The sequence below is a fragment of the Carassius auratus genome, unplaced genomic scaffold, assembly GCF_003368295.1.
Source record: "Carassius auratus strain Wakin unplaced genomic scaffold, ASM336829v1 scaf_tig00217171, whole genome shotgun sequence".
Lineage (NCBI taxonomy): Eukaryota > Metazoa > Chordata > Actinopteri > Cypriniformes > Cyprinidae > Carassius > Carassius auratus.
The window spans coordinates 86,474-104,362 of NW_020528927.1; the positions used below are offsets into that span (position 1 = coordinate 86,474).

Genomic DNA, 17,889 nt, shown 5'->3' on the forward strand with positions numbered 1-17,889 from the left:
TCTGCATTGTAATACATTATGCAATACATTATATGAAATAACAGTATGCCATAATTGCCTATGTACTTATTTAATAAAATTTTTATGTTCTCTTCTCCCAGCACCCCAAAGTCTGCCCTTTATGACGAGCCTGTTCAAGTCTATAGGGAAAAGGGTTGATGCATGAACTAAAGTCCCAAGCTCATGATCAAATATAAATATGTCTGATGATTGTTAGAAAATGTCATTCTGGCAGCTTTGGGAAAGGTAGAGTATACACAATGTGTTTCCTCTGTTTCTCTCTAATATTTTACTACAATGACTGTAAACAATGTATTATTAGTTTAATATTAATGTTAAAGAACATTAAGAATTTTTATTCATTAATCATTGTGATTTGGAAATCAAATCATTATGGGAATATTCTGGTATTTTGTGTATTTCTATAACAGTTCTTCATCACAGGTGAAACAAAAGCCAGAGAGCAGTTATCATGAGCTCCATGCAGTCAAACTCCTCAACAGATTTGACCTTTGTTCGACCTGCAACATTTTTTATCAGTGATTTTTCTAATATTCCACATTCAAAATACTACTATGTGTTCTTGTCTTTAGTGTATGTTGTAACTGTTTTGGGGAATTCATTTATCATGTGTATCATTTATTTGGCCCGCAGACTTCACACAGCCAAATACATTGCTGTTTTTCATCTGGCACTTTCTGATCTGTGTGGAAGCTCAGCTTTGATTCCAAAAATCATTGACATGTTTTTATTTGATCACCAAGACATTTCTTATGAAGCGTGTTTAACAAATATGTTTTTTGTATATCATTTTATGAATCTGCAGTCTTTGACACTACTCGCTTTGGCTTATGACAGACTGGTTGCCATTTGTTTTCCTCTACGGTATCATGCCATTGTAACCAAACCAGCAATGTTTCTGATCATAGGGGTGATGTGGATTGTGTCTGTGATATTTTTTTCTGTACTTGTAGGTTTGCTGAATAGAATATCTTTTTGTAGGTCTAATGTACTTAATAGTTATTTTTGTGATTATGCCCCTATCTGTGCACTAGCTTGTAATGATATTTCCATAAATATTTTGATGGGTAAAATTTCCTATGGGCTCCTGATTTGCACACCACTCATACTGATCATTATTTCATATTTCTGCATTTCTGTGGCTCTGCTTAAGATTGCTCACGGTGCTGACCGAATCAAGGCCATAAAAACCTGCACCTCACATCTCATATTGGTGACTATTTTTTATCTCCCAGTTTTGTGCAATGTCCTTGCATCTGTAACAACACCTTTGCATCCAAACGCCCAGATAATTAACAATTCTCTGACTCAGACAATACCACCAATGCTGAATCCCATCATATACACTCTAAAGACAGAAGAGGTCATGCAGTCCATAAAAGAACTGTACAAACGCAGCAAAGTGAATACAACTAAAGAAAATAAAATGAAATGCAGAAGGATAAAGTTAAAATAAATACAGGTTTCATCTCATATCTTCTGATCAGTGTGTGAAACAGCAGGAGGTGGAGTTTGCCTTGCACAATATTGGTGTTGACTTTCATTACATGCCTGAAAGAAACTCTTTGACTACAGATATTTAGTTTTGTTTCATCAGCTGTGATCATTTAACAAATATCTCATTAAACAGAGTTCCTTGATGAAATACTGTATGTAGATGTTGTACAATTACAAAATATACTGAAACATTTTTTGAAGTTTATGTAATTGCTTCTTTTATTCAAAACACTGTACAAGTAATTTAAGTCAAGAGTCTAAAAAAATAAAGCTTTAAAAATATTCAAAATTTTATTCAGTGATTTAATTTTAACAAGTCAAATGAAAGAACATTTGCCTTACAATTATTTCAATATAACAAATGTTTTAAATTCTGCATCATGTTTTTTTATCCTTATGAATAGATACCTTGAATGAATCATTAGCTGGCATTTGTTCTGCTGATTGTGGCCCTCAGACAGGTTGTGAATTAAATCAGCTTTTAATTTCTTGAGACCTCAGATCATGTAATGTAGGCATGTGCTTCAGGGAACTAAATCATTATATTAATCTGTGTTTAACTGAAGTATAACAATCAATACCTACAAGCAGTTACACTACGCCATCACACACAGACAGTGTAAGTCCATATAATAACATTCTGTATCTATGTACGCACACAGTAAACAACATATGATGGGTTGACAGTATTTAAGTACTGCAACAACTAATTCACAAAACAGATTTAAAGTTTTTTAGATTCAAAAATTTTCTTCAGTGTGTTATGTAACTATTTGTGCATGTGTAAGCTCAAAGTCTCCCACAAAAGGATTCATTCTATCTAAAAGAGATGGCTGATCCAGACCGGCTAAACGCCTCGTTCAAACATGCCCACATCTCTAGATCATGCATGGGAGCTTTGTGGAAAATGGCGCATTTGAGAGAGGCGGGGCATAGAGGACCTACAATCATGTACAGTATTTGAAAAATAATGTTTTTTTGAATATTATATAAGTATGTCAACATATTCTGTTACACCAAACACACAAAACAATGATCTTTAAAATAGTATCATATGACACCTTTAAAAATTCTCATGTAAACACAATAAATGTTATTGTCAGTTACCCAGGTCTATGCAATGTGCCTTGAGAAAGTCTGCTAGTGATAGCACTGTTCAAGAAGTACATGTAAGAAGGTATTTGAGTCAAGACGACTGAACGCATGTGACAGTGCGATTGTAGAGAAAAGCCACACATGTGTATCAGTAAATTTGAAGTCACAGAGAGAAATGTTTTAAGAGTTGAAACCTGTGACTTTTTTTTCTCTCCCACAAACACAACACAACAGTTACACCTTCTCAAATTCTTCATTGCAGGTGCACAAATCCTATTCTACAAATCACAAATTAAGAAACTTGTATGCTCACATTTTGATACAATTGCTGCAGTGAATATAGTGCAAAATGCATTTACACAACCGCATCAAGAAATTTGAAGTCGTGGAGAAATTTTGCACATCCGCAAACCAGTACGTGAATTCATCCAATGAGAGTTGCACACTTGTAGAATATTTTCTCAGAAATGTCTCGTATATTTTTCTAACACAAACACAAGTACATAACTACAGCTGCTTGAATCTGCTGTGACGAATCTCAAACACTGTTTTTCACTTTCAAGTGACAAGTTTCACGCGTTCTCCCTTTTGCACCGAGATATTTGGTTCAAAAGTGAGTTGTGCATCTGTAGAGGTAGTGGGCGGGACTGTGTAGAGATTAGAGAGTTTCAGCCAATCAGAAGAGTTACTTTGGGTCGTTGCTTGGTGCCTGAAGTAACGAGAAGGGGGAAAAACGAACTGCCATCTTCGTGATCTGCCAGAGTAAAACAGCAATAAACGTAAGTTCCATCTTATTATATTTTTCTTCTCCGAAATCACTCACCTTTCTACATTTCTATTGTTTATAGTTTAAATATACGTGCTGATCGGCTACGTTGGTAATCAGTGTTTCTGAGTTCGGTTAGGCTTTCTTGTTTCATGAAAGGTAACTGTTAAGCTAGATGTCCAGTCCTGCACTGTTAACTTTGCTAACCATCCATATTAGTTGATACCCTCATAATTATGTTCTCTTTTGCTTTACCTTTACAGAACAGGGTGGTTCTTTGCAGGTCAGTATCATTTCAAGTACCTAATGTAACTAAGATTGACTTTATGAGAATTTAACATGCTTAGAAAACTATGGGTAACAGTTATCATGCTTTTTTAAGTTTTATAAGAATACCATAGTAAAGTAAAGGGATGTCAGATGTCATTGTAATCGTACATTACTTCAAATACAGTAGATGTTTCATATACCTTCATATACGTGGCCTAAGTGGTCAGCAAAATGAGAGAAGTTCCCTATTCTGAAAAAAGTGTATTGATAACATTGTTAAAATATTATTTTTTAACATTCTAATAAAACTTCCCACCGCAATAGATATGGACTTACATTGCTCAGAAGTTATTGAAAGTGAAAACCCAAACTTTGTTTGATGTCAAGCACCATTATAAATAACCTAAAAAACAGCAGTACCAGCTTCACTTCTTATAAACCAGACTGACTTTATTTCTCTCATACATTAACAAATGTTCTTATTGAGATTAACAGAGGTTTAGATGTTGAAGGTTCATTGAAAATAATAGTTTGGTTTGACATCACCGTTATGGTGATCAGTAGTTGGGCAGATTGACTCAAACTATTCAATGTTAGTTTTTATTTTTGGCTGTTGTAACTATGACATAGTCTCATTTGGAGAGAGCGAGTGTGACCCGATGGACAGCATGTCGTTAGAGTCTTCAGATGTGGGAGAGCTGTAGGGGCTCATATACGTCGACCCCTCCCCCTTGCCATCTGCACAGCCCAGCACATCGAGCCCAGGCATGGACTATTCGCATCCTGGCGAAGGCTGTAAAAGAGGTGGGTCTGGAATGGTCCCTGCCTGAGGAGCCCACCCACAGCATTGGATGGGTTCTTGCTGGGACGCATTCAGGCCCCCCATTAATGAAATTCACCATTCTTCCTGGAGGTCCATGACAAGATCACCAAGTCTTGCCATGCCCCCTACGTGGCTTGCTCCTGTGCCTCTTCTTCGTCCGCCCTCATGACTGTCAATGGTGCTGAAGAAAAAGGGCATGACAATCTGCCTCCCCTGGATGAGTCTGTGGCAGCGTATCTCTGCCCACCCTCAGCCATCGGTCGAAAGGCAAAGGCTGCCCACCCATGCAAGCTGTGTAGGACTACTTCAGCTCTTGCCGGACAAGCCTACTCATCTGCTGGACAGGCAGCTACAGCGCTCCAGTCCTTGGCAGTCTTACAGGTCTTACAGGCCAAACTCTTCCATTGTATGGACGAGTCCGGCCCAGACTTTCAAAGAACTGCGCAGAGAAACTGACCTGGCCTTTTGCGCCACCAAGATGACAGCAAAGGTAATCGGCAGATCCATGGCCAACCTTGTGGTACTGAAGCAACACTAATGGCTAAACCTCACAAAAATCAAAGACTTTGTAGATCATAAGGTCCCCTTCCTTGACTTCCCAGTTTCCCCTACTAGCCTGTTTGGACCTGCAGTTGAGGGAATCGCTGAACGCTTTACCACCTCACAGAACTCATCCCAGGCAATGTGACACTTCCTGCCAAAGTGCTTCAGCTCAACAGCTGCATCTAGTCACCCCAAAAATGTGTTCCATTAAGGAACTGTCAGTATGTGTTACTGTAGCAGTCAGAATTTTCATTGACACTTCCTCCAGGTAACAAAGTCACACCAGTAGGTAGGTACAAAAGATTAGTTCACTAACACTAAGTAATTTGGGAGTGAACCGCCACATTACATTGTGTTTCTCAAAAACATGCCATTGTTTACTAGCTTCATTCAGAAATGTTTTCGTTGATGGATCAAAACTGGGCCAGGTAACTGGCAATATTGTGCCTAAAATTAGTTAGTCAACATTGCATTCACTGTTCAAATATGATCATAATTCACAATCATGTTGTTGTTTTGAGTATCAGCTTCTTTATTAGGTTGATACATGAACTAAAATCCAAAGGTCAAGAGCATGATCTAATATAAATTTGTCTGATGGCTGGTAGAATGATGAATATTGTTGGAGGTTTGGAGAAGATGAAGTATAAACCATATGTTTCTGTTTCTCTGTAATGGTTTTTCTCCAATGTTTGCTTTTATTTTTATTAGTTCAGTATGATTTTATCAAAGATTATCCAACTGTTTTTGTTCATCAGTGCTCTTTAACTGGAAATTAAACCATTATTTAATATAGTGATGTCTTGAATGACATTTGTTTGAGATCAGGTGATTTTCTTTCTTGAGAGTGATCTCAGATCCTTTATTACAGGTTTGAATTTTTTTCAACGGCTTGGATTTTTTTCTACAATTTTTATTTTCCACAAATGACTACGATTTAAACGATTATTTCGTTTTTATATGTTGTTGTTGTGGTTTATGACTTTTGGATCAGAGAACTTTTATCCATTGGATCAGAGTGCTGTCAATCACTGCATGATTTGCTTCCTATTGCAGCTTCTAAATTTGATAATGCTCAACACCAAGAGTCACCAAACTTGGAGAGTATACATCCAACTTGTCTGAACACACCTGCCTGGAAGTTTCATATACTGTACCTTGTAATACCTTGATAAGCTGGTTCAGGTGTGTTTGATAAGGGTTGGGGGTAAACTCTGCAGAACACCGGCCCTCCATGATTGAGCATGGTGACCCCTGCTCAACAACACTGGTTCAGAGAGTTGTCAATGTTTACAAAGCCTTTTTACCATGCCACGTTTGGGCAGTTTAATATTTGGATTATGCTTAAAATCAACCACAAAAATACTATAGTAATTTATAGTAAATTCCTTTAATGTTTTTTAACCATACTATAGTAAAGTGTATTAAACAGTATATATTATAGACAGAATACTGTACTATACTATAAATTACTATAGTATTTTTTTATGCGAGCAGGCCCACCCTGCAACATCAAGCCGCACCACCCAGATAAAATATGTTCCTGCGTCTATGCAGGCTTGTGCTTAAGTGAAACAACTGATTATATTAGGCCTTGTTTGTTTAACTAAATGAATATAGTGAAATGCTATGACAAACAATTACTCAAACCAAGAACATAATATACACAGCATTCAGTACAATGACCACAACAGATTTCTGATACTATAATCCCATTATAATCCTGTTATACATTCAAAGATGTTATACAAACAGTGAAATGGTTCCAGTGGCAGTACTGGTAGAATATCTCATGACTGGAAAGACCTCTCAGTCTATCTTATTCTATTCTATTATATAATTGCTGAGATTTTTCAAGTCTATGGGGAGAAGAAGCGTTGCTCCATCAACTAAAGTCCCAAGCCCAAGCCATGATCTATTATAAATCTGTCTGATGGCTGGTATAGTAATGTCATTCTGGCAGCTTTGGAGAAGGTAAAGTATAAATATTGTTTCTCTCTTATTTTACAGCAATGACAAATTTTATTATTTGTTCAAAATTATTATATCAAAGAAATTCTAAGCATTTTGTCTATAAAGCATTGTTACTAGAAATTAAATGATTACTTGAATATTCTGAGTGTATTTCTATAACAGTTCTTCATCGCAGGTGAAACAAAAGCCAGAGAGCAGTTATCATGAGCTCCATGCAATCAAACTCCTCTGCAAATGTGACCTTTGTTCGTCCTGCAACATTCTTTATAAAAGGCTTTTCTAATGTTCCACATGTGAAATACTACTATATGTTCTTGTCTTTAGTGTATGTTGTGACTGTTTTAGGGAATTCATTTATCATGTGTATCATTTATTTGGCCCGCAGACTTCACACAGCCAAATACATTGCTGTTTTCCATTTGGCACTTTCTGATCTGTGTGGAAGCTCAGCTTTGATTCCAAAAGTCATTGACACATTTTTATTTGAGCATCAGGTTGTTTCATATGATGCATGTTTGGCAAATATGTTTTTTGTATATCACTTCATGAATCTGCAGTCTTTGACACTACTTGTTTTGGCTTATGACAGACTGGTTGCTATTTGTTTTCCTCTCCGCTATCATGCAATTGTAACCAAACCAGCCATGTTTCTGATCATAGGGGTGATTTGGAGTTTTTCTGTTACCTTTTTTTCTGTACTTGTAGGTTTGGTGAATAGACTCTCGTTTTGTAGATCTAATGTGATTGATAGTCATTTTTGTGATCAAGGCCTTATCTATAAACTAGCTTGTAATGATAATTCTATAAATATTTTGATGGGAAAAATTAGCTTTGGTCTCCTCATGTGCACACCACTTATACTGATCATCATTTCATATTTCTGCATTGCTCTGGCTCTGCTTAAGATTGCTCATGGTGCTGACCGGATCAAGGCCATGAAAACCTGCACCTCACATCTCATGTTGGTGGCAATCGGTTATCTCCCACTTATAAGCAATAATATTGCAGCCTTAACAACATCTATTGATCCAAACACCCGAATAATTAACAACTCTTTGAGACAGGTAATACCATCTATGTTAAATCCCATAATATACACTCTAAAGACAGAGGAGGTCATGCAGTCCATAAAAGAAATGTACAAACGCAATAAGGTATACACAACTCAAGAAAGAAGAATAAAATGCATTTGTAAAATTTAAGAAATAAAAACAATAATTACAATAACAATGATAATCGTACTGCTTATTAGCTGTGATCCTTCAAGAAGTATTTAATATAAGAAACTTCACTGATATTACATTTTTGATGTTGTAACAGACACTGTGTTGCAAACATGCCAAATGTGTTTAGACCACAGGACTGAAACCTAGTAAAGTTGCTTTGTGTTTCCTTTCTTCGTTTTAAAACAATATACAAATATTTTAAGTTCATTTAAGTTCAATATTTTTAAGTTTTTCTTTTAAAAATATTTCAGCAAATAAATCACCTTAGAATATAAATAATTTTAGGTAAATGGTCAAAAAAATTTAACAAATGTTTTACAAATGCTTCTGCATCATGTTTATTATCATCATGAACTGAAAAACTTCACACTCCATATATATTGAATGAATCATTAGATGGCATCTGTTTGAGCTCTGCTGACTGACCCTCAATTTGTGAAACAGTGGCTTTAAGGGTTTCAACTTGATTTCATGAGAGTGAGCCCAGACTATGTAATGGCTTGTTCTTCAGTGAACTAAATAAATTTATTGGGCCACATTAATTTAACAAAAAATATATAGTCAATAAATGTGACAAGCAATTACACAGACTAAGCCCAGTACAATATATACAGTGCTCAGTATAATGACAAACAACAGCTTTCTGCATCTATAAACCCACTTAGTAAATAATAACAGACAAGAAACTAGATGATAAACAAAAGATGGATATAACTCACTGGCCTGCCTATATATGACAACAACACATTCTTGAAGACATTTGTATCCTAAGATAGTTTTTAAAAATAAAATACTCTAAATAGTGTCAGTAAAATTATAATAAATGAACACTTTTTTTAATCAGATTTAATCACCGTGAGAGCTTTCCAATATGCATGCCACTGAGTGATGTATGTACTTCTCGGTCAGAGAGCATCTGTCCATCAAAAACTCACTATCCAATCAGAGTAGATCACTGTTAAGCCTGCCCCCACGAGAAGTTTGTGTAAAAAGTCCAAACGAAAAACTGAATCATAAGAAAATCTATGGCAATGCATTCAGAATCCACGATTAGCGAAAACGAATAAGAAAGAAAAATAAGGTTCTATTTGATCAGACCCTGCTGATTTTTTTTTTATATCCAAATTTGATAGAACTTTATGAACTTGTGTAGCTAAAATGGGATTTTTTCATGTACCCTTAAATTATTATCGTGGGTTACTTCTGCAGAAATAAAATATCTGCTAAAAGCATGTACAATATTCTCTTTATCTTTAATTAATCTAATTTAATTTAAAATAATCAGGTAGATTGGTAGAGTTTTTTCTTTTTTTGACCATAAACTGATTTGGTCAGTTTCCAAAAATTAGATCATATCATATGTAAATAATAACACATTTAGAACTTTTAACTAAGTTTTTACAATATGTAATTAATCCAGTCCATATCAGGCTGTGCACTGATAACTGACAAGCTACTCTTGTTCTGTCATTGCATCTTATAAATGAATGTTCTGTATATTAAAAGAGGATTATGGCTCTATGTAACACAAAAGTGATTTTGTTAGTGTCGTAAAAACAAACAAACAAAAATAAATAAATAAACTTCTGCCCCCTTAACCTCAAGTCTATAGGGAAAAAGGGTAGCTCCATTAACCAAAGGTCCGGGCTCGAGAGAATCATATAAATTTGTCTGATGGCTAGTAGAATGATGAGATGAGCTTGTTTGGAAAAGGTGGAGTACAAGCCACATATCTTACTTTTCTCACTAGTCATTTTACTTGAATAACATTTTTTATTATTAGAATGATTATGTTAATGAACATCTAAATATTTTTGCTTGTTCGTTCAATTTAACTGGAAATGAAAATATTAATTTGAATATTTTCTGTTATTGAGTGCAATTCTACAACATTTCTTTATCACAGGTGACACAAAAATCCAGAGAGCAGTTATCATGAGCTCCATACAGTCAGACTCCTCTGCAAATGTGACCTTTGTTCGTCCTGCAACTTTTTTTATCAATGGCTTTTTTAATATCCCACATGCAAAATACTACTATGTGTTCTTGTCTTTAGTGTATGTTGTGACTGTTTTAGGGAATTCATTTATCATGTGTATCATTTATTTGGCCCGCAGACTTCACACAGCCAAATACATTGCTGTTTTCCATCTGGCTTTTTCTGATCTGTGTGGAAGCTCAGCTTTGATTCCAAAAGTCATTGACACATTTTTATTCAAGCACCAGGACATTTCATATGATGCATGTTTGGCAAATATGTTTTTTGTATTTCATTTCATGAATCTGCAGTCTTTAACACTACTTGTCTTGTCTTATGACAGACTAGTTGCTATTTGTTTTCCTCTACAGTACCATGCCATTGTAACCAAACCAGCAATGTTTCTGATCATAGGGGTGATGTGGAGCTTTTCTATGATATTTTTTTCTGTATTTGTAGGTTTGGTGAATAGTCTCTCCTTTTGTGGATCTAATGTGCTTGATAGTTATTTTTGTGATTATCGCCCTGTCTATAGTTTAGCCTGTAATGATAATTCTATGAATATTTTGATGGGAAGAATAGGCAGTAGTCTGCTTATTTTCATGCCACTGATATTGATCTTCATTTCATATTTCTGCATTGCTCTGGCTCTGCTTAAGATTGCTCATGGTGTTGACCGGATCAAAGCCATGAAAACCTGCAGCTCACATCTCATATTGGTGGCAATTTTTTATATTCCAATTTTAAGCAATAATATTGCATCCCTAAAAACACCTTTTGATCCTGACACCCGGATAATTAACAATTCCCTGACACAGACAATGCCCCCTATGCTGAATCCCATCATATACACTCTAAAGACAGAGGAGGTCATGCAGTCCATAAAAGAACTGTACAAACGCAGCAAAGATAACATAACTACAGAAAGAAGAATAAAATGCAGTAGGAGAAATTAAAAATAATTGCAGGTTTAATTTCATCAGCTGTTTGTAGTTTCAACAGATACTGTGTAAACAGACCAAATATGTTTAACACTTTTGTGCTTGAAAGACAATGATAATTTTTTTTCTTGATTCCTTTCTTTGTAAAAAAGAAAAAAACTAACAAAATCTAAATAGCTTTATTTATTTTTTTATGCAGTATTCACATGCATTTAATCGTTTTAGATAAACATTACACCCCTTTTACCCTACATTTGCATTTAATCAATTGAATGATTAGTAGTTATATTTGTCAGTACCTTTTTCTTCTTGTACAGATTGTGTATGTGCAATATGTTTATTGTTTTATTCAGTTACTATTTCTTAACATCATATTGTGATTCTAGGCCATGTAATGCCCTGAATGTTCTTCAGTAAAATAAACTCATTAAAAGTAATTATTTTATTTGACCTTGCTTATTTAACAAAATTAATGCAATATATAAATATGATGAACTGCTACATAAAGCTAGCAAAAAAAAAATGCTCAGTACAATCCTGTACAACAGTTTTTGCATATAAACCTTATAACACAGTCACATTCCAGATATTATCTACATGCTAGAAATGCAGGATACACCACACAGGCCTATATAGGTATGTAACTTTTATAATGCACAACCAAATTAAAAAAATTATTTTAAACAAAAAACACAAAGTTTTCCACAATAAATAAACACTGTTAAAAATACAGTACACTTTTAGTTACTTTTTACGTTCAACATATACATGCAGTGTGGATTTGTATGTAGGTTTTTAGCTTTGGTCTGTTTTTTTTTCTTGACGAAAATAATCTTAAATGCCATCAATGGTTGTTCAATTGGTTATCTCAGTTTAACATAGGTTTTAAGCTGATAAGAGCATTGACTGTTAAGATACTATTAAAAAACAAATGTCACACATTAATCTACACGTTTTTCAAATTTAGTCTGAATGGTTCTTAGTGCGATCAGTCAGAATCAGTAGCAGATCTATTAGAACGTTAGAATAAGGTACTATTTTGAACACTCAGTTCCAACACAAATCTCATGGGAACTCCAAGCTTTTGTATGTTTTGATGATTGAATCGGTGGCAAATTATTGTGTACGATCTCATTCATATGTTTTCAGCAATAGTAATATTTCAAACTGATTGGAAAAGCAATACAAAGTTTATAGAAGCTCTGATGCTTGTGTAAGAATATTTACAATGTACAGGAGCCATAAGTACACAATCTAAGAAGTAAAAAGCTTTGTGACTGCTTCGGTATCTGGTTCAAAGAAGCACCCCTGCCTGATTTCCCTTACTAATAATACTTAAAGGTCCCGTTTTACGCGTTTTTTTGAAGCTTTGATTGTGTTTACAATGTGCAATATAACATGTGTTCATGTTTCGCGTGTAAAAAAAACACAGTATTTTTCACACAATTCACCTATCTGTATACTGCTGTTTTCACTGTCACAAAAATGGGCTGATGACTTCCTTGTTCTATGAAGCCTCTCCTTCAGAAATACATAACGAGTTCTGATTGGGCCAGCGGTTCCTGTGCTGTGATTCAACAGCAGCTGAGAGCAGGCTGCCCTCCTGGTAACGTGATCGGGCTAGAACGCACGTGCTGGAGATGTATTTACAGTCACAGGAGCGTTTTTACTGACGAGATCCGCATGAAAATTGCATTTGCTTTTTGTCACAGCCCTAACATCTAGTTAACAAAGCTTAACAGCGTTGCCCTTTGTGTAATAAGTTACAGAAACTGTTAAACGCACCAACTTAAATAATAAAATACACTTACCGGTTGTGGTCCACAAAACAATGCCTTCTCCAGACAAAGAGGGAACTGCTCCATCTTTCAAGAATAATCTTTGTGCAAATCCAGCATTAAACTGATTGAGATTGAGAAAGTTGTCCTCAGCAAAATGAGCTGCACATAGTTTTACATGTGCATTATAATTTTCGGGAACCGAGTTAAACATAAATTGTAACCATTAATCTCAAAGTACAGCGTTCCTGGGAAGCCCAAACAAAGGTGATTGGACTCAGAGATGAGAAAAACAGCGTTTCAATGACAAAAACAAACAGCTCTTCCTTCTTCTCCGTCGGAGGGCAACAAGGCCACGCCCCCTGTTTGTGAATTCATGTGGGCGGTGGTTAGTCATAAAAACTGTTTTAGTGACGTCATTACTACAGGAACTAGAGGGCTGTAGTCCAAACGGGTCGTTTTTTGTAGGCGAATTCTGTTAAATCAAATATCTCGCTTGGCATTGAACTTTGAGCTTTAGAATTTTACAGATATTATTTATACTCTAACAACAACATTACACACTAACTAAAGTTTAAAACATGGAATCACGAAGAAGGGGACCTTTAATAATATTGTTTGTGGAATTTTTAAAAATATCATCAAAGATGTCTAATCCTGCTCCCTGAGGGCTATTGTCCTGCAGAGTTTATATCCAACCCCAAATAAGATTATTAGGCTTACTAGAAACATCCTGGCAGGTGTGATAGGGCAAGTTGAACCTAAACTCTGCAGCACTTTGTTATTTGAGGAGCAGCTGTCACTCATCTTTGCTCATCGAGATCTCAAAAAGTTCTTCACAGAAGCTCTATGCTACACAATTATTCCCCTATTTATGTCCCCACTTTGTTTGTTATAAAAAGAAGATTAGCAAGCGTGCAGAACTCAGCATTGAACAAAGCTCTGGCATTTTGAGTGATGAGTATGTGAATTAACTTAAACCCCTGACAGCACACATTCATCACAGAGACGTCTGTTTGATGTCTGCAAGACATATTTTCAAGAATGTTTCATCTGCTATACGTCTATAGGATTGTTTCCTATCAAATGTCTTTTTTTTATTATATGACTTTTAGAGAAAAGATGTTTATGATTTAGAATGTATGTAAAACTGACATCTTAAAGACGTGTATCAGATGTTTGTACACAGCAGATGCTTCATTTGAAAAGCGTCTGCTGTGTACAAACATCTGATAAGCGAACTTTAACAGACATCTTGCAGACATATGTGTGCTATAAGGGACAAATCTGATTGGCCATTGCGTTCATGAAACCAACAATCAACCGTATCTGTGATTAACTACATTGCTCAACACTGCAAAGAGACATTGCAAATAAAGACCTGACCTTTTGAGATAATATAAAAAGTCTTGCCTGGTTAATTCATGGTATTTGTTATGTATTTTTGACAGTATGAAAAAAAGGGTCTGTTTCAAACCATGTTTTTGAGACATTTGAGTTTTAAGGAGAAAACACAAGTTGACTGATGAATTATTACATGGGTTATCTTTAAGCATATTGAAAACAGAGATGTAATCAAAGTTAAAATTATATTTATCACCATAGGGGGTCTTTAAACATTCTGACAAATAAGTAACTTGGCAAGTGGTTGTTTTTTTATGAATGAGTCTTCGTTCACTCAACCGACTTGTTAATTCACAGATTCACTAAAACCACTATCCACAGAGTGGGTGCAGCCAATTGTAAACTTGAATGAGCAAACATAAATGAGAAAATTATGTCATCACTTTGGCTTTGTTCTGAACTATTTTTGGTGATGCCATAAAACTAGACAACGTAACTGTGTCTGGAATGTAAGTTATAGTAATTGTTATTATTATTATTATTTGGCTATTTAATCATTACATGCTGTTGTTCTGATTGTCATAATATATTCAGAGTAATAATGCTCTTGCTATGTTTTACCACCTCATAAATGAGAAGGGTGCATATTTATTCTTTACAAAAATACATTGTGTTCAATGGGCTTACTCCAATTCACCCATGGTACCTAAGTTACTAACAGTGGCGCTCTGTGGAATATAGCAATGCTGAGTTTTCCATGCCTGTATAAATTTATATTACTCCTGCCCCATTAGCCTTATGTCTGTAGAGAGAAGAAGATGGTTCCTGACTCAGAGGCATGTCTTAGTGATGGCCAGGGGTGGCACCAGACCCCTCTTAAATTTTTCTGGCCCCCAAGGCACCCACCTCCCACCACATGTCTTGCTATAATCTTATTTTTAGTAAAATTCTAAATGCATCTTGCAATGGTGGATCCTGGCATGTGCAGCTGCCTATAGTGCCGCTTTCTTCTCCTCTTTATACTTAATTTTAGGTGGTTTCAATAGCATGATGTATGACAAATATTGAGAGTGCATAATATTACTTGATCCATGCAATGCGCAAGGACGAATTTCTCCACTCGTAAGTGGATTTCCTTCACTCACACAAAACTGGACGTTTGCTTTTAAATAAAAAAAGCTTGTTTTTTTTAATTGGCCCTGCTCTTGCTCTGATATTATGTGAACACGCTCAAACATTGTCTTCGCATCACTGAAGACCAGAAGAGCTTTTTTTCTAATTCAGGTGAGGATTAGGCTTATCTCAATAAATGGAAGCAAGCTGATTATAGTCAGCCTTCTCTAGTTATTTAATTAATAGTCTACTTATTTTAATTAAGTGCTTAAATTATAAATACTGTGTTATATTGTAATAATGTATAACATACATTATTGCCGAAGCTTTGCAATGTGTGTGTGGCCGAAAAACAAAGTCCTACATTTTAATTGGATTATAGACTAGAAAGCTTGCAAAGAGTGTTCATAACCACTAAAAAGCTGTCAATCTTAGTTTAGCCCATCACCCTCCTGCCATTTAAAATGCTCTAGACACACCTCTGTCCAAACTCAAGAGGATAATCTAACTATATATTTGCTGATGTCTGGTAAATTAATGAGATGGTACCAGTTTGGAGAAGGTAGCGTATGTGTTTCCTCTATTTCTCTCTAATGATTTTACTGAAAGGGTTATTTTATTATTCAATCAAAAGATTATATCAAAGAACATCTAAACATGTGATATTAAATAATTATTTGAATATTCTCTTTTACTGAGTGTATTTCTGTAACAGTTCTTCATCACAGGTGAAGGAAAAATCCAGACAGCAGTTATCATGAGCTCCATGCAGTCAAACTCCTCTGCAAATGTGACCTTTGCTCGTCCTGCAAACTTTTTCATAAATGGCTTTTTTAATATCCCACATGCAAAATATTACTATGTGTTCTTGTTTTTAGTGTATGTTGTGACTGTTTTAGGGAATTCATTTATCATGTGTATCATTTATTTGGCCCGAAGACTTCACACAGCCAAATACATTGCTGTTTTCATCTGGCTTTTTCTGATCTGTGTGGAAGCTCAGCTTTGATTCCAAAAGTCATTGACACATTTTTATTCGAGCACCAGGACATTTCATATGAAGCGTGTTTGGCATATATGTTTTTTGTATATCACTTCATGAACACGCAGTCTTTGACACTACTTGTTTGTCTTATGACAGACTGGTTGCTATTTGTTTTCCTCTACGGTATCATGCCATTGTAACCAAACCAACCATGTTTCTGATCGTAGGGGTGATGTGGATTTTTTCTGTAACATTTTTTTCTGTACTTGTAGGTTCTGTGAATAGACTCTCTTTTTGTGGATCTAATGTGCTTGATAGTTATTTTTGTGATTATGGGCCTATCTATAGAATAGCTTGTAATGATAATTCTGTAAATATTTTGTTGGGTAAAATTTGCTATAGTCTACTGATTTTTACGCCACTGATATTGATCTTCATCTCATATTTCTGCATTGCTCTGGTTTTGTTTAATATTCCCCATGGTGTTGACCGGATCAAAGCCATAAAAACCTGCACCTCACATCTCATATTGGTGGCAATTTTTTATATCCCAATTTTAAGTAATAACATTGCATCTATAATAACACCTTTACATCCAAATGCCCGGATAATTAACAATTCCCTTACACAAACAATACCACCAATGCTGAATCCCATCATATACACTCTAAAGACAGAAGAGGTCATGCAGTCCATAAAAGATCTGTACAAACGCAGCAAAGTGAACACAACAACAGATAGAAGAATAAAATGCAGTAGAGGTAATTAAAAATGACTAGGTTAATTTCACTGCTTCTCAGTCTCCTTTTGTCTGTAGTTCTAAACAAGCAAATATGTTTAAAACCTAGGAATCTAGTAAAGCTGATTTGTGATTATTTTCAACACTAATTTTCATATTATATATTTTTTATGTAGTATTCACCTTTCTATTTAACATTTCTAGGCTAACAGTAAGTCAAAATGAGAAAATCTTTGGATAATACATTAGTTTTTTTTTTGTTCCATATGGATTGTGTAGGTTTAATAGATTTATTGTTTTATGTAGTCAGTAATTCTTACCATTCTGTGCTGCTGTATGACAAATTAGCCCCCCTCCCATACCATGGATGATCCACAGCCATATAAGCATGTGCTTCAGTGAACTAAACTCAATGCAGAGGAAAACACAGAAGCTTCATTTGAAGTGGCATTTAGATTAAACACTGTTTAATGCAGGGCATGAATTTAACCTGCAGTTACAAATGCAGAAATAATGGTTTGATAAATGACACATTAAATGTTGAATACTTATTTGAAATTGTATATATATTTAAGATACTAAGATACTTTACATGTGACAATGAAAACTGCCGGTAGATGTCAGCAAGTCACGGTTAATAAGTGAGTCATTGCGATTGAATCATTTAAACTGTTGATTCATTCAGGAACGAAAATTCGTCATGTTGCTCAGAGCAGAAAACTGTGCAATGGTGGGTGTGTTTGGATTTATTTTTGTTGTTGAAATAGAGCAAAAACAGGCGATATGGTGTCTAAAA

The 17,889-nt window shown here is 35.2% G+C and overlaps 3 protein-coding genes and 1 pseudogene across 3 annotated transcripts; all 4 read left to right on the forward strand.

Annotated features, from left to right (window-relative positions):
• Positions 1-448: 448 nt before the first annotated feature.
• On the forward strand, positions 449-1,477 carry LOC113100104 (olfactory receptor 1C1-like). The gene has a single exon (XM_026264973.1). It carries the CDS (start codon positions 473-475, stop codon positions 1,475-1,477), a length of 1,005 nt encoding a protein of 334 aa, XP_026120758.1. The 5' UTR covers positions 449-472.
• A 5,700-nt stretch (positions 1,478-7,177) lies between these two features.
• Positions 7,178-8,191, forward strand: LOC113100099 (olfactory receptor 51E2-like). Its single transcript, XM_026264970.1, has one exon. It carries the CDS (start codon positions 7,193-7,195, stop codon positions 8,189-8,191), a length of 999 nt encoding a protein of 332 aa, XP_026120755.1. The 5' UTR covers positions 7,178-7,192.
• A 1,959-nt stretch (positions 8,192-10,150) lies between these two features.
• LOC113100103 (olfactory receptor 2A12-like) lies at positions 10,151-11,149 on the forward strand. Its single transcript, XM_026264972.1, has one exon. It carries the CDS (start codon positions 10,151-10,153, stop codon positions 11,147-11,149), a length of 999 nt encoding a protein of 332 aa, XP_026120757.1.
• A 4,977-nt stretch (positions 11,150-16,126) lies between these two features.
• Positions 16,127-17,123, forward strand: LOC113100100 (olfactory receptor 6N1-like; annotated as a pseudogene).
• The last annotated feature ends 766 nt before the right edge of the window (positions 17,124-17,889 follow it).